Below are 27,827 nucleotides of genomic sequence, written 5' to 3'. Positions count from 1 at the left end.
GAAACAGACTTCAGTTCAGTAGAAGAGACCACATGTAAGTAGATACTGAATCAGTCTGTATTATATTTGTCATTGTCCTGGGTCTTAGTCCCAGCATTTTTTGTTGTTGTTATGAACTCACGGTTCTTTTTCTTCAATCTCAGGAATAATTTCACTTGATACTTTGCATTTTGCCCAGAGTTCAGTATTTCATAGGGGTTCTGAGGTTTGTTATCTATATTTATAGTCTCCGGTTTCTTGTTTAATTTTGTTGGTTCTCTTTTGTTTCCTAGTCTTGTTTATGTGTTTTGTCCTTAGTGTCTCTTTTGTTAAGCCTATCGTGTCTCTGTGGTTTGCCTTCTGTGTGTGTGAAGCGCATGTATTTTAGTCCAGGTAAATCTCAGACATTTCCTGTCTTATTTTGGTGACGTTTTGTCTCTTGTAGTAGCTTGTAGTATGTCTGTGAATGTTCTCAGTCATCCAGGTCAGGCTTGTCTAAGAAGTTTGGAAAGAGAAGCATCTGGACTTCTTTAAATTGCTTGAAGACGTTTCACCTCTCATCCGAGAAGCTTCTTCAGTTCCTGGGTCAAATGGTGGAGAGTCCCAGATTTAAACCCTATTGGAGTGTCCCCTAAGATGGACATGGACCCCCTATTGATCCTCTACCTAATCACATGAGCCAAGGTGTGAAAACAGGTGTTGTCACAATCAGCCAAGGTTTGGGGTGAGCTCATTGTGAAACCTAGCCCCACCCTATCATGTGATTTCCTGAGGTCAGAAGGCCCTATGATGTGTGTGGGTGTTGAGGTGTCTGGGAAGGGATCTCAAAACTGGATTATACAGGGAGTGCAGAATTATTAGGCAAGTAGTATTTTTGAGGAATAATTTTATTATTGAACAACAACCATGTTCTCAATGAACCCAAAATCAGAATCAGAATCAGAAACTTTATTGTCATTGTCATGAGAACAACGAAATTAAGAATGGTCCCCGATCATTGCATCATCCCTAGCAATATCAAAATATAAATAAAACAATAAAATTCAATAAATAAAATAGATAGAATACTTAAAATACTAATAAGATATAACAGTAAAACATTCACATACATTCCCACACACATGCTTCAGACCGTGCATAGATTAACACAAGAGTGGCGTGATGGACATTTTTTTGTAGTATTCAGATGTGTTATTGCAGTTGGATAACAGCTGTGTTTGAGTCTATTAGTCCTTGCTCTGATTGCCCTGTACCGTCTGCCTGAGGGCAACAGTTCGAACAGGGAGTGGCCAGGATGTGAGGTGTCTTTTATGATGTTTTGGGCCTTTTTAAAACAGTGGGCGTTGTGTAGAACTTCCAGTGTGGGGAGAGGGCAGCCAGTGATCTTTTGGGCGGTGTTAATGATCCCTTGGAGTGCTTTCCTCTGAGCCCCTGTGCAGCTAGTGTACCAGATGCATATGCAGTAAGTTAGAACACTCTCAATGGTGGCTCTGTAGAAGGACACCAGCAGTCTCTGTGTGATGTTATTCCTCCTGAGAATTCTCAGGAAGTACAGTCTCTGTTGGGCCTTTTTCAGCAGCTTGGAGGTGTTCACACTCCAGGAAAGGTTCTCCTCTATATTGACTCCCAGGAAGCGGAAGCTTGCCACCCTTTCTACACAGTCCCCATTTATGAATAGTGGTTGGATCTCTGCCTTTTTCCTTCTGAAGTCTATTATGAGTTCTTTGGTTTTTGAAGTGTTGAGGAGGAGGTTATTGGCCTTACACCATGACGTCAGCTGCTCCACCTCGTCTCTGTACGTAGACTCGTCTCCCTTGGAAATGAGCCCCACCACTGTGGTGTCATCTGCAAATTTCACAAAGATGTTGCTGTGGTGGCGAGGAGTGCAGTCGTGTGTGTAGAGAGAGTAGAGCAGTGGACTGAGCACACAGCCCTGGGGTGAGCCAGTGCTGAGACTCAGGGCTGAGGATGTGTGATGGCCAACTCTGACTCTCTGTCTACGGCCCGAGAGGAAGCTATTGATCCACATGCAGGTGCTGTATGGAAGCCCCAGGTCTTGTAGCTTGGCCACCAGTTTGTGTGGAAGGATGGTGTTAAAAGCTGAGCAGTAATCCACGAAGAGCATCCGCACATAGCTACCATGCTCTTCCAGGTGAGTTAATGCAGCATGGAGTGCTGTGGCTACAGCGTCTTCCGTGGATCGGTTTGCTCTGTAGGCAAACTGGTGTGGATCCAGGCTGCGGGGCAGGGCTGCTGTGATGTGTCTGCGGACCAGCTTCTCAAAGCATTTCATTACCACTGGGGTGAGTGCCACCGGTCTGTAGTCATTCAGGCCGGTGATGTGGGGCTTCTTAGGCAAGGGGACTATGGTGGAGGACTTCAGGCAGAGTGAGACAGTCGCCTGTGCGAGGGATTTGTTGAAAATCCTGGTGAAGATCCCAGCCAGCTGTCCTGCACAATCCCTCAATATTCGACCTGGCACACCATCAGGACCCGCCGCCTTCCTCGGGTTAACAGCCTGCAGCATGCGCCTCACCTCATGCTCTTCCAGGGTGAGGGTGGTGCTGCTATGGGTGGCGTGTTGCTGCTGTGGCTCCAATACCTCCGGTACCCTGGTCTCAAAGCGGGCAAAGAAGATATTCAGCTCCTCTGCCAGCTCCAGGTCACCGTCCGCAGCTCCGAGATTGATCTTATAGTTGGTTAGGTGCTGGATGCCTTGCCACACCTGCCGGCTGGTATTACTCTTCAAATGGTCCTCGATCCTCCTCCTATAGTCCCCCTTTGCCTCTCTGATGCCTCTCTTCAGGTTGGATCGGGCTGTGGTGTAGTAATCCCTGTTGCCAGACCTGAACGCAATGTTCCTCTCCTTCAGCAGCTGCCTGACCTCCCGGGTCATCCAGGGCTTTTGGTTGGGATAAGCCCGGATCCGTTTGACTGCTGTAACAGTGTCTATGCAGTGTTTTATATAGCAGAGGACACCGTCTGTGAACATTTCCAAGTCCTGATGTTCAAAGATATCCCAGTTAGTCCTGTCAAAACAGTCCTGCAGCTGCTGAGAAGCACCCTCTGGCCATATGGTAATATTCTTTGTGATGGTAAGAGCAGTTTTCTTGAGGGGGGCATATGCAGGGATTAGAAACAGTGACAAGTGGTCAGACTGACCCAGATGTGGCAAAGGTCTGGCCCTGTAGCCCATTTTGATGTTGGAATAAACTTTGTCCAGAATCTTGTCACCCCTAGTGGCACACTTGACATGCTGGTGGAATTTGGGGATTGCTTTTTTTAAGTCTGCGTGATTGAAGTCCCCTGCTACGATATGTACAGCGTCAGGGTAAGTGCTCTGTTTATTATTGATGTTTGTATGCAGGAGTGCGATCGCAGAGTTAGCATTAGCATCTGGTGGTATGTAAACAGCTGTTATTATGACAACGGTGAACTCCCTAGGTAGGTAGATGGGCCTGCATTTAACAGTCAGATATTCAATGTCCGGTGAACAGTGACGGTCTATTATCACTGTGTTGGTACACCAGCTGTTGTTCACATACATACAGAGCCCCCCTCCTTTGCGCTTACCGGAGTCCACTGTTCGGTCATGTCGCTGTGTGGTATAGCCTGCTAGCTCAATAGCAGAGTCTGGAATGGATTGATGTAGCCAGGATTCAGTGATAAGAAGGATGCATGAGTCTTTGATGAAGTTATTCGCTGCTATTTGCAATCTCAATTCGTCCAACTTGTTCGCGAGGGATCTGGCATTTGTGATGAATAGGCTGGGGAGCGGTGGTTTGAGTGGCTGCCTCCGTAGCCTGGCTAGCGCGCCGGCCCTGCAGCCTCGCCGTCTCCTTCTCTCTCGACGCCGCCTGCGCCTCCACCCCGAAGGGATAACAATCCATGGGGAGCCCGGACTCCTCGCTATTTCCACCGGTATCTTGTGTAAGCGGACAAATTTGCTAGTCACGCTCTCGCGGTAGCTTACTCCAATCTTGAGGAGATCATGTCGGCTATAGATGTTATTCGCTTGGCTGGTAGAACACAAAAACAAACATAAGGCGTACAAAATTATCCAAACATAGCATCGATCGGTAGAACACTGAGCTGCTGCAACTACGTGCGCCGCCATCTTGAAAGAAAGACTCATTAATATCAAAGCTGAATGTTTTTGGAAGTAGTTTTTAGTTTGTTTTTAGTTTTAGCTATTTTAGGGGGATATCTGTGTGTGCAGGTGACTATTACTGTGCATAATTATTAGGCAACTTAACAAAAAACAAATATATACCCATTTCAATTATTTATTTTCACCAGTGAAACCAATATAACATCTCCACATTCACAAATATACATTTCTGACATTCAGAAACAAAACAAAAACAAATCAGCGACCAATATAGCCACCTTTCTTTGCAAGGACACTCAAAAGCCTGCCATCCATGGATTCTGTCAGTGTCTTGATCTGTTCACCATCAACATTGCGTGCAGCAGCAACCACAGCCTCCCAGACACTGTTCAGAGAGGTGTACTGTTTTCCCTCCTTGTAAATCTCACATTTGATGATGGACCACAGGTTCTCAATGGGGTTCAGATCAGGTGAACAAGGAGGCCATGTCATTAGTTTTTCTTCTTTTATACCCTTTCTTGCCAGCCACGCTGTGGAGTACTTGGACGCGTGTGATGGAGCATTGTCCTGCATGAAAATCATGTTTTTCTTGAAGGGTGCAGACTTCTTCCTGTACCACTGCATGAAGGTGTCTTCCAGAAACTGGCAGTAGGACTGGGAGTTGAGCTTGACTCCATCCTCAACCCGAAAAGGCCCCACAAGCTCATCTTTGATGATACCAGCCCAAACCAGTACTCCACCTTCACCTTGCTGGCGTCTGAGTCGGACTGGAGCTCTCTGCCCTTTACCAATCCAGCCACGGGCCCATCCATCTGGCCCATCAAGACTCACTCTCATTTCATCAGTCCATAAAACCTTAGAAAAATCAGTCTTGAGATATTTCTTGGCCCAGTCTTGACGTTTCAGCTTGTGTGTCTTGTTCAGTGGTGGTCGTCTTTCAGCCTTTCTTACCTTGGCCATGTCTCTGAGTATTGCACACCTTGTGCTTTTGGGCACTCCAGTGATGTTGCAGCTCTGAAATATGGCCAAACTGGTGGCAAGTGGCATCTTGGCAGCTGCACGCTTGACTTTTCTCAGTTCATGGGCAGTTATTTTGCGCCTTGGTTTTTCCACACGCTTCTTGCGACCCCGTTGACTATTTTGAATGAAACGCTTGATTGTTCGATGATCACGCTTCAGAAGCTTTGCAATTTTGAGACTGCTGCATCCCTCTGCAAGATATCTCACTATTTTTGACTTTTCTGAGCCTGTCAAGTCCTTCTTTTGACCCATTTTGCCAAAGGAAAGGAAGTTGCCTAATAATTATGCACACCTGATATAGGGTGTTGATGTCATTAGACCACACCCCTTCTCATTACAGAGATGCACATCACCTAATATGCTTAATTGGTAGTAGACTTTCGAGCCTATACAGCTTGGAGTAAGACAACATGCATGAAGAGGATGATGTGGACAAAATACTCATTTGCCTAATAATTCTGCACTCCCTGTATTGTTTAGTCAAAGCTGTTTACTTTCAAATATATATTCCAAATCTAGTCTGAATTAGAATATATGTTATAATAATCGGAAATAATTTCAATAAATCATTCACCACTAAAAGGCATCAGGTATTGCACATTACTCTCCATAAAAATGGATCAGTCTGGTAATCTGTCCACGAACCAGCTTGCCGGTTTTTGGTATTTCTTTTTTTTTTTTTTTTTTTTTTTTTGTGTGTCCCGTTTGGATCTTTAGCCATCAGAATTGTTGTCTTAAGGCCAAGAAAGATGCCAAGCGGATTTATTTTACCAAGTGGATCATCATGGCCTTGCCATATTGGTCCATTTGATTGACCTTTATTATAATTATGTATTTATTTTATTTTCGGTTGCAACAAACGGGACAGACATGACTGAGGGATAGGACAGGGAGAAAGAATGAAAGAAAGAGAGGGAGAGAAAGAAAACCAGAGGGGAGAAGAGATGGTGAGAAAGTGGGGAAGAAAGAAAGAAAAACAAACAAATTTAAAGTGAAAAGAACACAAAACACTGCAAACCACAACACAATTAAATATAAATTATAATATGAAAACTAAAAGAACATGCATATTCTCTGTCATATGGACCTGCATGAATAAACTTTCTCAATCCTTTATCATCTGCAACCGAAAATAGTTGTGGATGATTACTATACCTTTCTAATGTTGTTGTCCCTGCCTCTCTTTCTCTCTCTCTGGCTCTGTTCCTGTGCTACTGAGTGTAACTACCGCCCCTCCCCCTCTGCCCAGCGTAAAGCACAAGGCTCGCGTGCAGAGTGAAGCGGAAAAAAAGTGCGAGAGAGAGGCTGAGAGAAAGAAAAAAAAAAAAAAACCCACGTGACGGCTCGCGATAAGGAGCCGGCTCGCGTCGTTCACGTCAAAGAGCCGGCTCTAAGAGCCATTTCGTTCGCGAACGACCCATCACTAATACTAAGGAGAGCTTAAGTTTGAGCAGGTACCAAAGCAAATCATTCGTACTGTACAAATAATGTAAATATGACGGTGCATCACGAAAGATTGATATCAAACTGATCACTTGACCCATATTACGTTACTTGCTCTTCAAGTGAATCAACAAATGGCGAAATGAAAAGCCGAACAGATGCTATTTTTTTTAGAGAGTCTTAGCTTACGTGTGTTTATTTCATATTTTCAGTTCTTACCCTCCCCGACTAAATCAGTTTCAGTTATGTACTGAAATATAAGAATGGACATTAGAGGCTTCTTTCAAAGAAAAAACTCAGGTAAATGTTATTTTATATATTATGCTTTGTATGTTGTTCAGTATATTTCTATGCAAAACAAGAGGGATTTGAGTACACAGCAGGATATTCACATTTGTAACCAGATATTTACATACACTTTAGGGAGAAAACATTTTTACTGTACAACATCAATTTAGAGTAAACTTTTGTTTTAGAAAAATATTGAAATATCTTTTGAATTAGTTAAATGTCAGAATAAAGAGAGACAGAGCTGTCTATTTTTTATCACTTTCATCAAATTTAGGAGTACATATACACTAAGTTTATTGTTAATTAATAAGAAAACTCCAGACGATTCCATTCTGAGCTGAAGAAGCTTCTGATAGGTTAGTAGAGTCCAGGTGAGTAAACTGGTGGCACACCTGTGGATGCATATAAGGCAAAACACAGAGCCTGTTTCTGTGACATGGGAAAATCAAGAGATGTCAACCACAACACCAGGAAAAGAACTGTGGAGCTCCATAAGTGTGGCTCAGTTTTGCATACAATTTGGTGCCATTTGCAATTAAGAAATACAGATAATTTCTCTCCTTACTCTTAAAGTTAACAAATATGTTTTTTATATTTATCAATCTAAAAAAATAAACATTTAGTCTGATTTGATGTTACAATTAAAAAAGTGTTTGTGTTTTGATCTGAAGAGTACATAAATATGTGGTTTCAACTGTATATTTGATGATTGTCAGCACAAAGAGGGAGAGAGAGGAACAGAGAGAGAGAGAGAGGAACAGAGAGAGAGGAACAGAGAGAGAGGAACAGAGAGAGAGAGAGGAACAGAGAGAGAGGAACAGAGAGAGAGAGAGGAACAGAGAGAGAGGAACAGAGAGAGAGAGAGGAACAGAGAGGGAGATGGAGAATGAGGACAGAACAGAGATGAAACAAGAGCAGGTGAGACACACATGTTAGTCAAATGGTTGTTTACCAAAAGTATCACCGTATCATAGGTCCTCATGTATCTCGTACCTAGTGTTTCTTTTTAGGTTTGCTATTTTTCAAATTCTACATTTATTAAGCTTGAACATTTATTAGGCTTGTTTGCACAACAAGGCTAAATAATTATATAAACTTTTCTCAATCTAAATAGTGGACTTTGGTAGAATTAAAAAATAAGTGTAGTGCAGGTCTATGATGATTTTTAGTGCTACTATCATCTAGTTCTGGTTCTGTCTTGGTTAAGTCCTAAGTAGTCCTGATTTTGAACTGTTGTAGTCCTGTTTTAATTCCGGATCAGTTCTGGGTCTGGTTGAATTGGGGTTTAGTCCTCGTGTCTTGATACAGCCCCGACTTTGTTCTGCCCTGCTGCTTAATTAAAAAACTAGTTTAAGGTGTCCTGCATGTGTGATATATATTTTTCCCTATATGAAGTCATTCTTTTTTGAACAAAACTCAGAACAGAGCCTATCAATCTTTCAGTCATTTCTAACCCCCCCCCCCCAAAAAAAAACAAAACCAAAAAAAACCCCCACATGCATACTATCCTTTAGGGCTAAGCCCCGGGTGTTTCAAATGTCTGGCTCCGCCTCTGCATTACAGCATCTAGTTATGATTAAAATACATTTGTGAGAAAAATGACTCCTTAAACCCAAATTAATGTGATAAGAACTACTTAAAATAGCAGATGGAACTCTAGAAAAAAGGTTTCTGAGGAGAAGGCTTTCATTTTAGTCTGTCTGACCCCAGTGCCATCCGTTAACACGGAGGAGGCGGGGTTTATGATCTACAATGCAGCTAGCATAACGGGGAGCTGTCAGGCCGCCCACATTTTCTACAGTCATTGGTCCACGCTCTTGGCCTGCGCACCTGCAATTATTCCACTCACCTGCTGCGCAGGGCGGCGGCTCTGTGTTACTTGTCGCTGGATCGTGGCGCTCGTGTTTCTGTGGATGTCTAATTTGTGTTCTCTTCCCGTGTACAGACCCTACTGGACGCTTCCCTATTTTCCCTTGTCTTTGACGTGAGTTTGGATATTCGTATGTGGACGTCGTGTATCGTACAAAAGAGAACGTGTGAGGGACTGGCGATTGAGAAGAGGACTTTTGGACGTGTTCATTTTTCCCTGGATTCCCGGGAGCACTAATTGCCCTGCACGGTTGTTTATAGCGCCTGGTGTCACTGTAAATAAACTCTCTTTAATTGAAACCTTAGTTCTGCGCTAGAGTCCACTCGTTCACCTTGACAGGATCAGAAATTACAATTTCTTTCAGTTTCTATTCTTGGTCATGGATGGTTTTGTGCGAAACAAACTGACTAAATGGAAACTAAGTGACTGGATTGAGGCATTTGAAGGTAAATTATTACTGTGCATCAGTGATGGGTACAGATATTGATACTTATACGTTTTGTTAACTCTGAAAAATAATACCTATTAATACACATTTTCATATTTACTACACAAAATGTGCAAGAGAAGATGTCCTAAGACTGGAAAGTGATACTTGCTTAAAATAAAAGGGAATTAAATGTGTTCAAATCATACATCAATGCAGAACTCCTTTAAAAAACTGTTTCTGAAGTAATTTTATAAATAATCGTTATTTCTGCTATTTAACTTTATTACAGCTCAAGAAATTGATAAGGAAAGTCTGTATCTTCTCAATGATCAGGAAATTGATCAATTGATCACAAAAGCTGGACCTAGAGTAAAATTCAAGGATAAACTAAAGCTGTTAAAGGTAATTAAATCCTTTAAGATTTCTTTCCTTTTTGTCTGAAAAACCTCACTCGTGTTAAAGTTTACAGATGAATTTGTTGTAGAATTATTATGGTGCACAAACTACTTAACTATCAGTGTGTCTATGATAGCTATATTATTCACATATTTTGCCAATATGGATTTGCCATGTTTTCATTATGTTAGGAAGAGCAAAATACAACTCAACCACAAAAAGAAGCCGTCAATACTTCTGGTCAAGTAAGTCAAAAACAATTTTATTATAGAATAGATAGATGAGGTTTTTAAGTGTGGATAATTAAATAATAGTTTATTGCAATAGTAAATTGTGCCTCAGATGGACAGCAAGTGGAGAGTGATAAATGAGATGAGGAGATGGGCGGAAGAAGAGAGGCAAAGAGTGATTCATAGGCAGAGCCTAGTTTGTTTTTCACAGTTTTGTTGCCTTATGGTTGCTGACATGGCACTTTCACCAATCTTTTTATTATTATCTCATAGCACTTGTTTAATCAGCTACCATCTCTCCTATGGACTTTTTACAGTCTCCAGTCGCAGCTCAACACAGCCCGTTCCTCCTGCACTATCAGGAGCAGGATCAGCAGAAACTCCTCAACAGCAACATTGTACCCCATCAGGTAAAACAGTGATATAGTATGATGCGATTCTGTATTAGATTCTTAAAGAATGTGTGTTGTTGTTCAGCCTGGTTCTATGTGCCTGTTTTTAACTTTGAGCACCCGCCCCTTTAAACATCTCTGCATGGCCCTGGTGGTGGGCGGATCAAACCAAAATATAGATGCCAAAGTTTGTTTTGATATTGATAGGAGCATAATGAGACTGATATTAGTTTCTGTCTTGTTACATGCTCAATCATCCAGGTAAGTAAATCCCAAGTTTTCCCAACTATATAAAGTGCAAATGTTTATAAGGTTGGGGAAACCTGCAGTTAGCTGAGACTGAAGAAGTCACTTGGATGAGCGATGAAACGTTTCTCCCACTGAAAACAGTCCAGATGAACAGAATTAACTTTTTGGGATACTGGTTTCTGTTTCTTTGTTACTCCTAGAATCATCAAAGAGGCAACCTAAGGGCAACCTCTATCTAAGTGCTGCTGCTTTCAAGTGTCATAATAACATTTATTGTGATTGAAACAAATATCCCGAATATATCATAACCCCTTTGTGTTAACTGTAAAAGGGATACTGTGCAGTTACTATATTTAAACTACAAGTAGATGTGATACAGACTTCTCATTATATGTTTTCTGTCCTTGGTTTTAATTAATAATCCAAAGAAAAGAAAATCCCCCAAACACTTACAGGTCATGAAAATTCATACTGATTTAGCAGTTTGATCCACCATCCACCATAATTATTAAAAAGCATTAGTATCTGTATCAGAATCGTTGATACTGGGCCTTTATTTACTTAGTATAAAAGGAATACCAAATCCAGCAGTATCTCACACCACTAATGTGCATGGGGGAAATTCATGAAAGTCCTATTGTGTCACCCTGCAAAAACCACACCCTGCTACATAGTGATAGCAACAGCTGATTTGGATCAGGTAAGGGTTATTGGAAATCAGATAATGAAGCAGCATGCCTTCATTCTTCATAAATATACGCTAAGGTGACCTGAGTCAAAGCAAAGCCCCAGTCACACAAGCCTTAAGACCACCCTGCGACTTAAAGTTCTTACAACCTCTACCAACCACTAAACAACTGATGTAGTTGCCTGATGTTGGAATACACATTTTACCCTAACAGCTGGTGGTTGCCAGGGATGGGGTGGTCACCAACTGGTCTCTAGGTCTGTGTCACTGGTGCTGAATTAGGCAGAAACATTGACTCATGGGATCATGTTTACTGAGAGGCAAGAATGCAAAAGTTTTCCTTTTTTTTTTTTAATCACTGTGCTAGCTGAGAATATATGTACATATAAGTGTGTACATTTTAAAAAGTGCATGTGAAAGTTTTTGACAGTTTGTTAAAGAACAAATTGTTTCTGTACAGGAGCAATGATTTCTTCTATAAATTCAATTATGCATACATGTACAATTTATAATAATTTAACTTCATGTGAAAGTTGAATATTTATATGCTTCCACAGGATTTGCCATCCATAAGTGAAAAAGGTGAGAAAAATGTATCTCACTCTCATTTTAATACATCTAATTTATTTATTTATTTTCACAGTATTATTTTTGCAACATCTAAAATACACCATAATCAGAAGTTTCAATATTCAGATTTTCTTTTTAAATTGTATTATTTTGTTTAAATCCAAAAAGGAAAAAGAAAGTCAGAACTTGAGTTGGGCGAATGGCAACCATCTCCTAAACGACAAGACAACTGTGCAGCAGGATCACAGTCAGGTACACACATATATGAAATCCTCACACTTATTCCTGCTTTGTGTCACCATTTTTAACTGAGTAGTCAAAATCAGTCAAATCCACAGTAATCTGTCATCCAAGGTCAAGGAAAAAACAATATTTCAGAATCTCCTCTTGTTGGGTTCAGTTAGGATCGTAAGGAGACTGGCAGTGGTAACTCAACTTAAAGAAGGAAAAACCTTCCACTCAGAATGAGACACTGACAACAACTTAAGGAAAAAAGTGACTTGAGTGTATTCAACATTTAAATGGTTCAAAACATAGACATGAACAAACCTTTAAATAATTTCAAACATGTAATCTTCAACAATGTACAACATATCACTTCAATTGTCCATAAATGTGTCAGGCATGCTGTCCATTTCAGTTCAGTGCACTTTGTATTCAGTATGTGGTAAGCGTTCAAGTTATTTGAATTGTCTTTAGTCACTGTTTTGCTTTTTGGTGCATCAGGTTTTGTGTTAAGTGGAATCAGATCTGACCCAAAAAGGAAAAAAGTAGCAACATAAGGTGTCCTGAGAGCTCATTAAAAAACGTTAATCCTTAAACAAAATTACAAATCGTTGTATCCTACCACTCTCCAAGGAAACAGGTGGCCTTCAGATTGAGAACGTCCTTTCTAGGCACCTCTAGTGGCATCCAGTCCTTAGATGGCACCGCTCGGTCCTTGCAGCAGATTTCTACCACTTAAAAAAAACAGCCAGGATATTCTTCAAAGAAAACATTAATTCTGTAGCGCAACACGTTGCAGGACTGAATCTCCACACAGCTTTGCGCATCTAGCTCCATGCAGGCGGATGCAGTGAAAGAAAGTCAACGCGCACAGCGCTATGGTGCATTCATGGGAAAATGGGAAAACTCAACACTTAACAAAACAGTAACACTTAAAATTAGAATAAAAATAGAATACAATTGGCAATAAAATAACCATGGGTTACATTTGCATATCAGTGGACCATATTTGCATTACACTGGTTCCAAGTTCCTACTTATTAGGGTTTTTTTCTGTTTCTCTGACAGAAACAGAAATACTGTCTGATGTCAAAGACATAATGAGATGCGTCAGTCAAAGACTACATGGCCGTGACAAGCTCAGCGCTTTCCTAAAGTGAGTAATAAAGATTTTCTATTTTTGTTGGATGTTCTTCCAACCATTTCCCAGGAAGTTGGGACAGTCTGTAACATTTTGCTGGTATTTGGTATAATAAACATACTAAAGATTTAAACTCGGTCAGAGCTCAACATGGAGCTGTGTAGTTTGTTCCAGTAGTAAGTTGAATTTTTTCAACACATTTTAAAAAACAATTTTTTTCTGATTTTACTGCATTTTCAGTTTGATATTTCTGAGAATGGGTCAGTTAATCCATATTTAAACTCGTTCAACAGGGATCAAATCAAAGATTTGGAGACAGAAAAGAGACACCTGGTTGGTGTCTTTGGTAGAACCGGGGCTGGAAAGAGTTCTTTAATCAATGCCATCATAAATAAGGAGGGCCTGTTGCCTTCTGCAAGTGTCAGTGCATGTACCTCAGTAATGATAAAGGTGGAGGCTACCAATGGATCAAAGTATGAGGCACACATCGAGTTCATTACAAAAAAGGTAGAATGAAATATGAATATGGTGATTTTTGAAGTAATGTGTTACAATGTAGATACAAAAACTGCTTTACTAAAATTAAGATATAATCTTTTTTAGGATTGGGAAAATGAGGTGCAGTCCCTAAAACTGGCTCTTGAAGAAGATGATGATGATGATGATGATGGTGGTAATGGTGATTGTCTTGACCGTGATGAAACGTTATCAGCGCTGTATGGAGAAGAGTGGAAAGAAAAATCAACTCACAGCCTCATGGACAACAAATATTTCAGAGATATTCCAGAGTTTCAAATGTCCAAGATAAAAATTTTGGAAAGTGACTCAGTAAGTCTGCAGTAATACAGACCAAAATAAAATCTGGTTCTTCTTCTAGAACAAAGGAATACTTGCAGTTTAAAGCATATATTAGACCACAGTTTGGGTGAGATACATAGCAGTGTGTGGCTTATGAACATCACATAATGAGCAGTCAATAGTTACCCAAGCAGCGTTAAGCTACCCTGATGCTGCACCTTTAAGCTACCCTGATGCTGCACCTTTGCAGCAGGAAGATGTCCACGCTATGTAATGCCACCCTAATGGAGAGTGCAGACAGAGACAAAGCATTGGTGAAGCAGATGTTGCTGTAGTTTATTGCTGAGCAGATATATGTCGGCGATATGTCGATGTGCCTCATTTCCAAAATGTTTGACATCCATCAAACAAGAAACAAAAAAACAAGTGAAATTGTGGTGGTTAAAATTTTATGGTTTACTATCCTGTTGCTGTCTGATTATCCTGTTACCATGGAGCTTGCAGTTTTCTTTGTGGAGGTGTTGAAGAGTTTAAAATTTGTAAAACTCCTGCTCAGAAGGTCGAGCAGGTCACCTACTAATCGGAGGGTTGGTGGTTTAATCCCTGGCTCCCTCAAGTCTGCATGCCAAATATCTACAAACCCCCAGTTGATCTTCGATGCATCCATCAGTGAATGAATGTGTGTAAATGTTAGCTAGAAATAACATACCCAGAAAAAAGTGCTTGGGGTAACGAGGCAAGTTTTATAAAGTGCTTCAAATGTTTACATGCAGTAAAATAAATCACTATATAAGAACCAGGCCACTTACTGTGATCCACAGTAAAATATGAAAAAGGTTTATTTTCTTTCTTTCTTTCTTTCTTTCTTTCTTTCTTTTTTTCTTTCTTTCTTTTTTCTTTTTTTTTTAAATAAAAAAATCTAATTACTTTGGATTTATTTTCCTGGTTTTCATTTCAGATTTTTGAGATAGGATGTCTTATTTTAATTTCCCATCTTCTTTTTCATGCAATCATTAAAATCTTTGTTATGGGCACATACATTCAATTGGCTTGTATTTATCTTGTTTGTTTGTTTTTGCAGGCTGAAGGGTTGTCTGAAAAATTTGTGAGATATACAAGAAGTGAGTCAAATGAGACAGAAGAAGTAAAGAGGTGGTACTGGCCACTTGTGAAGTGTGTGACTGTCAAAGTGCCAGACAATGATTTTCTTGATCATGTCACACTCGTGGACCTTCCTGGAAACGGTGACTCTAACAGAAGCAGAGATCAAATGTGGACAGAGGTAATTCACAGAAGTCATGTCATGTTTCTTCAAAGCATTAGTTATTTATAATTTACATACGTTCATTTCCTTTTCAGCTTATTGCCAGTTGTTCTACAGTGTGGATTGTGACTGAAATGACTCGAGCAGCATCAGAAAGAGAAGCCTGGGACATCCTGGAAGGTGTCAGCAGCCTGCTGGGAAATGGTGGCGAGTGTCAGCAAATTCATTTTATCTGCACCAAGTCAGATCATGAAAAACCAGATGATATGTAAGTCAAATATACAAAAAAATCAAATTGCAAAGAAAGTTACACAGATAGTTACAGATACACATGGTGACCATATGATTCACTTTTTTGTTGCTTTAAAAGTTTAAAAGACTTTGTGTAAAAGTCATTATTAAAAGTTATACATTTAAAAAAAATCTATGTATATGTGTTTTAATAAGTTTCTAAATAGATAAATGCTGTTGTAGAAATTTAATTAACAAAGTCCACAGACACATTCGGCTGTAATGAACATTCGTTATTATCATGCGCATGAGAGAGAGAGCACACACAGTCAGGCGCCGTCATGCAGTCTCTGAAACAGAAGTGCAGCTCTCACCTTTATTTATTCCCCAAAAAAGTGAGGAAGTCCGAAAGTGATCATACAGCACATGACGCAGCTCGCTCTGAAACCTAACTGAACAATGCGTATCCTGTTCATGCTCTTGGCATTATCACCACCTGCAAAAGGAGTTATTTTTTCAACTACTGAGGCTGAAATAAGTTCATCTAGTTTTAGACTGCTCAGTGGAAGTTTTCATTACAGTGCCACAACTAAGTATGCACACAAATGCTTGAACCTTAAATAAGAATAATTGAAATTTTCCAGTACAATACTAACAATAAATTACTTTTACATCCAATTTTTATTTCCTTTCTAAAAGAAACAAAGTTAAGAAAGCAGTGATGAATGCATTCAAAAAGCGGGAAACGATTACGGTAAATTTATAATCTGACAGCAAAATCTAAAACAATTATCTTCTTAAACGGTCCAAAAATAAAAACTGACTAACAAAAATGTTCTCAGAATCACTTCAGTGAGGATAGTTTCCAAGTCTTCACAGTGAGCACCAAAGAGTTCCTCAAAGGGGAGAATGTAAATCCAGATGTCAATGGTAGGTGAAGTCACTACCAGTGATGGTATGTTTTTGTGTAACAGAAAATGTATTGTTCAGATTTATATTTCTTTTTCAATTTATAACAGAAATACTGAAACTCAAGGAAATTTTGAAAAATCTAAATGACGCTCATTCAGAGACCTCAAACTATGTGTCTGGAGCTCATGGGATTCTGTCTTTGATTCAAGGAGCCAGAAGCAGAGAAGTGGTAAGATCAGGCAATAAAGCCTCATTCATAATCTCCTTAAAGGTCATAAAAATGCATAAAATAAAAATGTTCATAAAATGTTCACTAAAGTTTACTAACATATATTGTAAGACATGCTGACCTTCACTGAAAATGTGGGATACTGGACATCATAAATCTATATGTGGTAATTAGTGTGAATGCTTGAAAAGCATTCACAGTATTGTTCTTCTAATCTTTATTCTTCTATTTTATTATCTATTCCGTACGTTTTTTGAAAGCCTACTCCTTCAAAACCATTCAACTTAGAAAAACCATTCAAACACCATTAGATTCCTATTCTTTTGGACATGATTGCTTGTATTTTTCTCATTTTTAACATTTATATTTTTAATTTTATTCAACTTTATTCAACAAAAATTTCCCATGTATTTCAATGGGGAGACCCTTCAAATTCTCATTCAACTTACTCATTTTTAAACTCTTACTACTTCAACATATGTTCACATAGAGCCACCATTCAAACTTTAAAACGAAGACAAGACATTCAACTATTCAACTTGTATTTATCTTTTCAATATCTATTATACTTTTTCTTCAGTTCCAGTTTAAGTTTCATGATGTTTTTTCACCCGTTTCAGAGTTTATAATGGGTGTGTATGGGACGGAATGTTGGGGCTAGAGTGAGGCAGCTCAACTGCTAGAGTGAGAGGAGCAAAAAAAATAATCTTAAAATCTTTTTTAAAACTGCTGCTGTGTCCGCAGCGTTTGCTCTACAGGTATGATTTTACCCTCAAAACGTAGCCATGGCTGTCCTCTTTCATCCAATGTGTTTACTATTGTACTAGGTGTTATGGTTCTTTCATAAATGTCACCAATGCACAGCCTCCTCCCTCCAACTCTTCCATAGACTCTAATGTTAAAATGGCTCAGAAGGTTCGTTTGAAAATCAGAAGAGCATGGTGTCTTTCCACTGTCACCACGTCCATATAATAAACTCCACAGACATGAAAACTGAGAATTTGGTAGACTAGACATTGCTGTCGCTCACAGTGAAAGAATTTTGTCAATACGACTTTTACTTTTCATTTGGGAACGATTTGTTTCGGCCTGACTTTTCTGTTCATTTTAAGCAGCAAAAGTGAGGTGCATGTCTGTGTCCGTGTGTATGGAGCCATTGGGTGCAGTCACTATAGCAACCAGGCTCACACCTGCCTGCTTAACGAGCTCTGCCTGCCACTCTGCCAAGATTCATCTTAAACACTTCTCTTTCAACTGCTGCTGTGTCCACAGTGTTAAAGCCATCATTTTACCCTCAAAACGTCGCCATCGTTGTTCTTTTTCCAACATCTTGTCTTTCAAAGCTCAGAGATGTAAACTTTTTAAACTGTGTGGGTCCAAGTGGAGGGATCACATTTTAGTCATTCAGTGATTCAAAGAATATGACCTTTTTAATATTCATTCAGATGTTTTCTGACTCTAAATGTTCTTTTCTCATTTCTTAGGTTTTTCTAATTTACAATTAAAACATTTTCAGCTTTTTTCCAACTTCTTCTTCTGTGTAACCTTCAGCTTTTAGCAGTTCAGCACTTTTGTTTTCAGGTTAAATTCGGGTTTTTTTTTTTTTATCTCATTCAAGATTTTTAACTTAAATTCAGTAATTAATTCATTTCAGTGCATACATTCAGATTCAAGCATTCACACTGCAGTTTCTTCAGAAAATGCACTTTCTAGTTTATTATTAGTGATCGAAAGGAGAGAGATTATTTGGAAGAACTGAAAATTATTGAGATACAGAATTTGATTAAATAGTTATTTACCAATGAGACTCCAGTGAACCAATGAGAGCACAGAAATGATGGGAGTTAGAACAGGCTCCCAGAGTCTAGATTCTTGGGGTAGTGAAGATGGTAGTTTGGATGGTGCTCTGAGTGACCGCAGGAAGGTTGAGGTGAAGTTGGGGAGGGGGCAAGTTGCATGAATGAGAGTCTGAAAGGCAGAATGACAAAAAATCATATAAAAGCACAGAGAACAGAGGATGATTGATTTGCAGAAGGCAAAAAATGATCAGACTAGAGTAATGAGTTCAATAGTGTGGAAAAATGGAAGTGACATAACGAATAGACAGAGGCAGACAAATGATGACAGACCTATCTGACTGAACTTATGCATGAGATTCCTGTTAAAAGCCTGGGTTTCTCAAGACCGCCTCAAAAATGAGTAAAGAACCATTATGTGATGTTTTACTGCTTTAAATAATGATCTTTCTTTTTTTTCAGGTTGAACAAAAAAACGAGGTGTGTGCAGTCCTTGAGGGAAACTTGAGCATCCAACATAATCGAGTCAAAAAAGCAATTGAAGACATTACAAAAGTTTTTGAACAACACCTACGGGACGGAGTTGAAAAATCCCAAAATTTATGTGAAAGAAAACTGAGGTCCTTCTTGCACCCCAGTGTATGTGCTTTAATTACAGGATCAAAACCTCAGGATACTTTGTGACCATGTGTTTAAAAAAAAATTAAACAAAAATTCTGTTTTGTTTCAGAAAACAAGTGGCAGATCTTTTCACAAGACACTAAAGTCTGCAGTTAGGAATGATGGCATCCAGAAACCAAAGAAAGGAAAACCTAAAAACCTCAACATGATATTAGCGTCTTATTTGACTGAAAGCATTGATGAAAAATTCAGAAAGACCTTCCCGTGAGAATAATCTAATTCTGAACAGCACCAATATGTACAACAATACATGTATCCAAATTGCACTATATCATAAACTTGCTAATACTGCTATTATAAACCACATCTTTGCCCCATTCAGAAATGACCTAAAATGTGGAAATTTCAATGGGGCCATTGATGCGTTTTCACTCAACACTGATTCACTGATTGAAAAGTACAAAAATGTCGAACTGCAACTGACATTTCTCCAGACCGAGGTAAAAGAACTTCCCTATCCATGAACCTGTTAGCTTAGCTATTATTAGAAAGTAATTCAAACACTGAACTTGTAGTTATTTTACCTTGATGTTGTCTTAAATAATGTTAATCTGTATTTCATGTTTCTAAGGAAAACAAAATGAAGACAAAGCTCAACAAAATCATCCTCACACAAAAGAAATGGATCTACAACAGTCTGACAGAGACAATCAGGAGTAACATGAAAGGATGCTACAAAGGTAAGAAAGAGGTGAATTACCTTATTTTTCGCACTATAAGGCACACTTAAAATCCTTTAGTTTCTCAAAAATCAACAGTGGGCCTTATAATCCGGTGCGCCTTATGTATGAATTCTGGTTGTGCTTACTGACCTCCAACCGTTTCATGTGGTACACGGCATTCAAAAATCTGTCAAAAATGTTTTAGTACTACTTTGGTAAGCTACGAAGCCGCACCGCTTGATGGATTGTCGGAACATTACGGCTACCATAATCAGCAGCCTCGCAGAATAATCCCAGTCGTAATCCGTTTAACATCCAGACATCCATGAAAACACAATTTATTAAATTTAACCGAGTTAGAAGTTAGCAGGAAGTTAGCTCACTAGTTTCCATCTAAATACGATATACCACATATATATTTTGACTGAGAGATTTTTGAAAAAATCAAAACGTACAGCTCTGCTATCACTTCAGACATAAATGAAGAGAGCAAACTAAACAGCAGTGACTTTTGTAGGGTTACTGAATGTTGAGAAGTGTTAGGTGAGGGCTAGTTCTTTTAGGTTCAACAGCTAACAAGATGGTGTATCGGTCAGGATACAGGAAGGAGGACAAGACACTTCCACTTTGCTGGATTGTCACCGCCGTCCGTTTTATTGCCAACTAGATGCTCAGTGTTGCCAGCAGTCTGTAGTAACAAATAAATTGCCATGAGACCGAATATATTACAGCAGCAGCTAAACTAATATAAACTCAAAAATATCCAATGAAATAAACCAACACATCCATATAAATACGTCCATGACATAATATATAATAACTCCAATTAAGCACAGCGGTAATGCGATACTATAAGCAGAAACATTCACCCTAACCATTGACAAGGAACTTTGATGCCGTCGTGTGGCCAAGTAAACTACTACATAATGGCAGCAGCCAGTGGCACATGCCAAATAACATATTTAAGGAAATTTACTTCTAGTCATGAACTGAACACTCGGAGCATCACGGTGAAGAATGGCAAACAGGAACACAACTTACACGAGGAGGTAACAGAACTAACTCAGAAATACAATCTTCCCTTCTGGAGCAGCAGTGCAGTACCTCAAACCTCTGCCTATGTCATTTCCCACAACTCCACCCCAAACAATATTGCAGGACATAAAATCTCAGAGCCTTTTATACACTGAAGTTGGACTAGCTGGTATATAATGATGTGCTACGTAATCGCTAGGAACACACCTATGTTTGCATAACATAAACACAGTGAAGCTGGAGGATGAATGCTAACTTTTTTCCACTCGATGAAAGTTAATGTGGAGGTTCCCGATGATTAGGGAGAAATGCATTCACAAGTCAAGATGCTGTAAACGGACCAAACTTCAGTCAGGAGAACAGCTGAGATAATCCATCCACAATACGAGGTTAGTCATTAATATAGTGCAACAACATGGGAATAGAGCAGCTGTGAGAGAATTCAACAATAATGAATCAATGGTACGTGTTAAATATCAACACTTCACCGAGTTCTTTCGATTCCTCATAGGCATCTAATGGAAGACAACTCACTGCTCACTAGACCATTTTACACTTTTATTACTTCCAGAAGGGAGATGCGTCCTACATGACACTGCAGTGAATCTCCAAATGGCAGTGTGCGCTTAACAGTTTTATTACAGTCTGTCTCACTCTAGTCTAAACCACAGTATTCTAGTACATTTCCACTGAGAGATGATTCCCTGTTATCTACTTCTACAGACAAGTGTGAGCGAGAGTCTCCAACTTTCTACCACTAAAGGACACGTAGTCTAATGCCTTTATTATCAGGGCCGTGTCCACTTAATACTACAATATACAGTTATATGACATTTTGGTTAATATAAAGCATAGCATTCAGGCGCTTCAGGTAATTTTCATTTTCACATTTCACATACGGAAGTGGAGGAAGCAAGAAGAATGAGTTGAGTAAAGTTTGACTTATCTTACTGTTTTGTTTTGCTTAATGCGCCTTATAATCCGATGCGCCTTATGGTTAGAAAAATTCGGTATTTCTATTCAACTGTGCATGAAAATGATTGTCTCCTTGTAGAAGCAGCAGCATTTGAAGGACCAGGCACCCTGAAGAGGATGAGGGACACTATTGAGAGACATGTGGAGTCAAAGAAGTACATGTTTGAAGAGGCAAAAAATGCCATGTTGGAGCAGTTGAACGATTTGAAGGTTTTGTTTTTTTGTTTTTTTTCAAGCAGTCTTGAAACATATCAAACCAATAATTTATCTCTTGTCCAGTTATTCTTGGATTCAATAGTTGCCTATTTAAAAAGTAACAAAGGTTTTGATGATAAATTAGGAAACTGTCCTGAGGACACTGAAGAAAACCATGGAGGAGTCCATTGAACACTCACTCAAGACTGAGGCCTGCTCACTGCCAGGTAAACAGAATATATAAAGTATTAGGAATCCTCTCAATACAAACACTAACAATAAATATTTAATAAATACAAATACTTTGTTTTTAGATGTTTTGGAACATCTTGAGATGGTGAAGAAACACTGTGATGAACTTAATGGCGATCAAGATGAAAAAAAGTAACCACACTGGGTAAATCTTAAAATGTCACAAATTGTTTAAAAGGCTGTGATCATGAACTATTTTTCTGATTATTTTTGAACAATGTTTTTAGTGCTGTTAGCATTAATCACGTTGATACGCGGTTTTGATTTCTTTCTTTTTAAAAATTTGTTGTAGTTTTTAATCATTTATAGCAGAGCGTGAAGACATGTAATGCATTCCTCATTTGAACCTGAGATTTATGGTTTTAATTGTAAGAGTCTGAGATTACAGTTTCCAAAAGCATTTTGATTTTGTTGCTTGTTTTAAATATCATAATTTAATGTTTTAAGTTGATGTGTATACTGTTGGTTCATTGGGATGGGAACATTTTTAATGTAAGTGCTTATCAGTTATCATCCAGCACTGAAAAGGTACGAATTTTACATCACAGTTCTAATGACAAATACTTGTTTGTTGCAGTTATACAATATGTGTACATGACAAATAGTGAGAAATGGCTGTAAGTAAAGCTGTAGGAAATCATCAGCTACTTCTGTCATCTCCCTGCCATTTAGCTTTTTCTGGGTTTGGAATTATTAGTGAATATATTACAGTTTGAGTTTAGGTTCAGGTTGTTTCTTTGTTATTTTTTGTTACGTTAAATGTTTAAAATTTTAATTACTTCTGTGCATATTGTTAAATTCCTGTTTTGATTTTTGTCTTCAGTAATTCTCTCGTGTTTCTTCCACCCACCATACTTTATTTCTTCATGAAACAGTTCATTCACGTTCAGCATTTACTGTCATGTTTCCTGTAACCTTAGTAATGTCATTACAAAAAGGTACTAAGGTGCTTCTTTTATTACCTCCTTTAACATACAGGATTAGGATACACTGGTGAAACACAGATATTTACATCTCATAATTTTAAGTGACCATACAGTTGTTGAAGAAAAAGATTAACAAAACTGAGATTGTTGCATAGAGCATTTAAATCTTAATTAATCCAGCACACTGTGATGCAGCTAGTATATCATTTAGCTTTCTTGCTTCCTTATCTGTACTGATTCTAAAAGAATGCATGTATTTGATATTGTATACCGTTCAATAAATCTTACGTGCAAGCAAATATTTATTGTAATCATTAGATAGAAACAGTTTTTTTAACCCAGATCTTTTTACCCTAAAATCACCAAAAAATTGATTGCATTGCGTGACCAACATACAGTGGTGTGAAAAAGTGTTTACTCCTTTCCTGATTTCCTATTTTCTTGTTTGTCATACTTCAGTGTTTCAGAACAGCAAACAAATTTAAAAATCAAACAAAAATAATACTAGTAAAGACAAAATGGAGTTTCTAAATGAAGGTCCCAAAAGGTTGATTCTGTTCATCTGGACGTAGCGTCAGAGGGAGAAACATCCTTATCCAAGTGACTTCTTCAGTCTCAGCTGACTGCAGGTTTCTCCAACCTTATAAACAGCACATTGCACAAGGACTGAAACCAGCCCACTGAATAAACAATGGACTGCTAGGTCAGTTTCTTGATCATTAATATGCAAATTGTCATGACCATTGATTAGTTGCCTTGAGTACCAATCTTGGTGCACATAGCCAGGAATAAGTCAGACTTGTTTCCGGTGGATGAGGGACTCCATGAGGGCTGCCCTTTGTCACCGATTCTGTTCGGAATTTTTATGGACATGATTTCTAGTTGTAGCCAAGTGATGGAAGACTTTCACTTGGATGGTCTCAGAACCTCATCTCTGCTTTTCGCAGATGATGTGGTTCTGTTGGGTTCATCAGGTGATGGCCTCCAGCTCACACTGGAACAGTTTGCAGCTGACTGTGAAGTGGTGGGAATAAGAAGCAGCACCTCCAAATCTGAGGCCATGGTCCTCAGCTGGAAAAGGGTGGAGTGCCCACTCCAGATCAGGGACAAGTTCTTGGCCCAAGTGGAGGAATTTAAGTATCTTGTTTGTGAGTGATAGGAGAGGGGAGCGGGAGACTGACAGACGGATTGGTGCTGCGGCTGCAGTGATGCAGAAGCTGTACCGATCCATCTTGGTGAAGAGAGAGCTGAGTGTATTGGAGTTAGTCTTTCTCCTCTGCTTCCTTAAAGAAAGAGAAACGGTCTTTTAAAAGATTAAATTAATTTCAGCACTTGAAGTTTCAGCATGCTAGACCTCAATGTGAACCAGAGGTCTGCTTCACAAAAATGATGAGCCTGTAAGCAGGTATTACAATTTTATACCACAACAAAAACAAGTGTTATTATGACTACTTCTTCTGGGAAACAACGTGTCCGGTTCTGTTGTCTCCCGAGTGGATCTTCTCCCCCACTCTATCCACATCTGACCTTGTTTGCATCTGCTCCTTTTCCTAGAAACAAAATAGAGAAAGAAAAACACCTCGATCTCTAGCCTTGCTGTATTAATATTAGCTGGCAATTCGCTGCCTATTGATTCTTATTATTATCTAAGTCCGGGACATTCTGTTCAGACTCGCTTGGCCCAGAATTTTTGCATGTTTGCAAATCCCTCTACAGCTCCTTATGTCAGTCTCAATCATTCAATTCAAGTTTAGCACTGAATTGATGCTTTTGACCCTCATTACACAGAGTGCCAACTAATTAATGAGCAGAATTGCAATGTGTACATAACAATCACAATGACAACTTTATTTAATAATTTTATTCCTAAGTGTAAAAGCGAAGTTCTCAATTGCTCTCAAACGGTCGATCCATGTCGCTACCCTCACCTATTGTCACAAGCTGTGGCTTATGACTGAAGAATAAGACTGTGGATACCAGAGGCAGAAATAAGTTTCCTCCGAAGGGTGGCTGGCCTCTCCCTTCCAGGAGGGGCTCAGAGTGGAGCCGCTGCTCCTTCACCTCGAAAGGAGCCAGATAATGTGGTTTGGGCATCTTACAAGGATGTGTGCAAGTCTGGGTAAGGTGTTCTGGGCATGTCCCACCAGGAGGAGGCCCCGGGACAGATCCAGGACACGCTGGAGAGATTGTATCTCTTGGCTAGCCTGGGTACGCCTTGGTCTTACCACAGACAAGCTGGAGGAGGTGACTGGGGAGAGGAAGGTCTGGTCTTCTCTGCTTGGGCTGTTGACCCCACGACCCGGCCCCGCATAAGTGAAAAAAGATGGACGGACGGACGGATGATGCAGAGGGCAGCTAGATGATTCCTGACAGTGCATCACAGAATATCTTTGTGGAAATGAAAACTCAAAGCCTTCTTCTTGAAAGATGTTAGGTGTAAATGCATATATGTGGATGGTCGGCTGGTGTCTTTACCAAACTCATATGAGAGGTATTCTAGTTCCAGCACAGCTATGTCGCTGTCTGTCATGGCAAATGGCTGTTTTAACTACAGGAAACTAAAAACCTTTATTTATGTTGACGACAGTAGAAAAAAATGTGCAAGAAATTTTGTTTTTCAATCTTAGAAAAATTACAGATATTTAACCTTTTTTAAAGCCGTTTGGAGCCATTTTGTTCAAATGTGTGCGAGATCTGTGGCTTACGTTTTCTTTTGGTGTGACAGTGTGGAGATAATGTAGTCAGTGCAATGTAGGATTATATCACTCATTACTATATGCGTATTTTTTGCATATAGTTTTAACTTTGTATTCACCATGTATTTATAATATATAGCAGTTGTGCCTCTTTTCGAAATGAAATTCATGTTATTGTGACCTAAAAAAATTTTTTGCATGCAGGCTAAAAATCCAGGCCAACTGGATGAATATGGTTTAGCTGCATCCTGACACAGATTACTATTACTGAGAAAATAGATCACAAAGCTTCATATTACCTCATTTTATTGTCTAATGGCTGATGAGACTTATTCTGTTTAATGTTGGAATGTGTGCAAGTCTGTTGAATATAATACAAATTGATTTGCTCAAGAATGTTTGTATCCTGCTACATAAAAATTATTATAATTAAAGTCTTATTGTTGTAAATATGCCTAGAAAAATCTGTTTGGTCTCCTTCTTCACTCTGGATTTGTGGTGGTATTCAGAGTAGATTAAAAAACAGTCAGTTTCATCAAAAAAAGGATGTGTAAATACAGTAAATTATTTTTAGAGATTTTTGAAAAATAAGCATAACCGCTGTTCATATTTGGCTTTATTACCTTATCATAGGCCAGAATGTAGAAACAACTACATTATGTGACTGTTTGTGTGCAACTTACAGCTATAAGCACTTGATATTAAATATATGCATGCTAAAACATGACAGACAACAAAGGCAGAGTACTTAGGCACAGAAATGTTTTTACATGTTATCAATTGAGCTTCTTGTGGCTTACATTTAACTACAGCTACTTATTCTTTTCTTCATCATAACAATCAGCTGTTGAAACTAAGTATTTCGGCGAGTAGCAACAGTGACCAACAGAAACCAACAGCGCTGTGATCGTGTTTTTGTGTGTGAATACATTATTACTTCTAACAAGAGTAATAGAATAAACAACATCACAATGATATATGGGAATATGACAGTAAATACTAAATATTAAACATTATTGTGCAGCACATAAGATCAACAGAACACAGTGTGGTTTGAGGTAGGAGCCAAAAAGGGTGTAGTTTGTGGGTGTGATCACCCGTGTGTACACCTGTGAGCATGGACGCGCTTGTTTTTTTTTTTTTAAAAGGTTCCTCCATGTAATGATCTGCTAGAGGGTGTGGGGGGGCCACAGCCCCGTCCTCCAGGGCATGAAGCAGGTATGGAGGAGATCAAAACTCCAGACATCCAGAGGCCCCCAGAACACAAGAGACCAAGGAAGACCAACAGAGGGGCAGCCGCGCCACTGTCCCAGTAAGAGCTGAGGAGAGTCCCAGATGAGGGCTCACTCAGCAGCCGTGCAGAAGCCAGGGGGAGTTGCAGTGACGCGCCCGTGAGCTCCGCCGGCAGCCAGCCGTGCCTGAGTGACCGAGCCCCAGGCCGAGAGGCCGGGGGCACCCCACCTCCGAAGTGGCCCGAGCGAGCCCCAGGCTCCAGGCCCCGATAAGCGGCCGCCAAGGAGTGAGCCGGTGTGTACCTGGACGCCCACCCCCAGATACAAAGAACCACCAACGCACCGATGTCTGAGGGAGTCTGCCACTGGCAGGGGAAGTGGTGGTGGGTGGAGATAGGCCTCCAAACCTTGGAGGGCCTGAGATGTCCCCAGAGAGGTGGCGCCTGACACCCAACCTGACATATAGACACAGACATACAGGCACACACATATACAAACATCCATTCCCACCCTCATGCTCTCATATGCACTTACTCCACACTCAACCAACGTGGAGACAGACATAAAGAGACGCTGTACACACGATCACACTCCCCAAGCGTACTCTACGAACCGGGTCTAGGTACCCTTGCCCCTGGAGGGGGGAACTGCACCCAGACCCAGGTGGTGTTACCCTTTTCCCTGCGGTGGGGAGAGGCAGACCACCCCGACTCCGCAGCAGCAGGGAGGCCCCACACTCCAGACCGCAGTCGGACGGCCAACTCCTCCTCCTAGCCCCCCCGCTCCAGCAGACCGCAGAGAATGGGGGTGGGAGAAGACTCCAAACCTCCCTCCACCCGCTCATTGTAGTGTTGATACATGTGTGTTCTAAGGTGCATTTAAAACCCAGGAGGGCATGGAGCTACCTG

The 27,827-nt window shown here is 39.8% G+C and overlaps 2 protein-coding genes across 6 annotated transcripts in view; both read left to right on the top strand.

The window, feature by feature from the left end:
• The window catches only part of LOC146576138 (nuclear GTPase SLIP-GC-like), a 104,587-nt gene continuing 76,760 nt past the window's right edge, over positions 1-27,827 (top strand). Inside the window, exon 1 of the mRNA XM_085271183.1 lies at positions 1-433. The gene's annotated coding sequence lies outside the window, so the exon portion shown is untranslated. The remainder of the gene's footprint in view (positions 434-27,827) is intronic.
• On the top strand, positions 2-23,290 carry LOC146576140 (nuclear GTPase SLIP-GC-like). 5 transcript variants are annotated; one of them, XM_085271197.1, is made up of 23 exons: positions 426-663; positions 6,766-6,853; positions 8,790-9,160; positions 9,434-9,546; positions 9,732-9,785; positions 10,088-10,180; positions 11,657-11,681; positions 11,838-11,921; positions 12,963-13,050; positions 13,329-13,542; positions 13,639-13,863; positions 14,915-15,115; positions 15,193-15,365; positions 16,028-16,082; positions 16,171-16,258; positions 16,348-16,469; positions 18,728-18,904; positions 18,996-19,150; positions 19,269-19,386; positions 19,518-19,626; positions 21,698-21,828; positions 21,959-22,040; positions 22,128-23,290. In XM_085271197.1, the coding sequence occupies exons 3-23, from the start codon at positions 9,094-9,096 to the stop codon at positions 22,199-22,201; spliced, it is 2,448 nt and encodes an 815-aa protein (XP_085127323.1). In that variant the 5' UTR covers positions 426-663; positions 6,766-6,853; positions 8,790-9,093; the 3' UTR covers positions 22,202-23,290. The 5 variants fall into 5 exon arrangements, 4 of the variants coding, with proteins under 4 accessions (XP_085127326.1, XP_085127323.1, XP_085127325.1 ...); XM_085271198.1 differs by lacking the exon at positions 426-663 and adding an exon at positions 6,427-6,564; XM_085271200.1 differs by lacking the exons at positions 426-663; positions 6,766-6,853 and adding an exon at positions 2-34.

This window comes from Mchenga conophoros, linkage group LG4 (genome assembly GCF_057382185.1).
Source record: "Mchenga conophoros isolate Kocher_MC1m ecotype Shallow Benthic linkage group LG4, M_conophoros_male_GT1.1, whole genome shotgun sequence".
NCBI classification, from domain to species: Eukaryota; Metazoa; Chordata; class Actinopteri; order Cichliformes; family Cichlidae; genus Mchenga; species Mchenga conophoros.
This window is presented reverse-complemented; position numbering and strand designations above follow the sequence as displayed.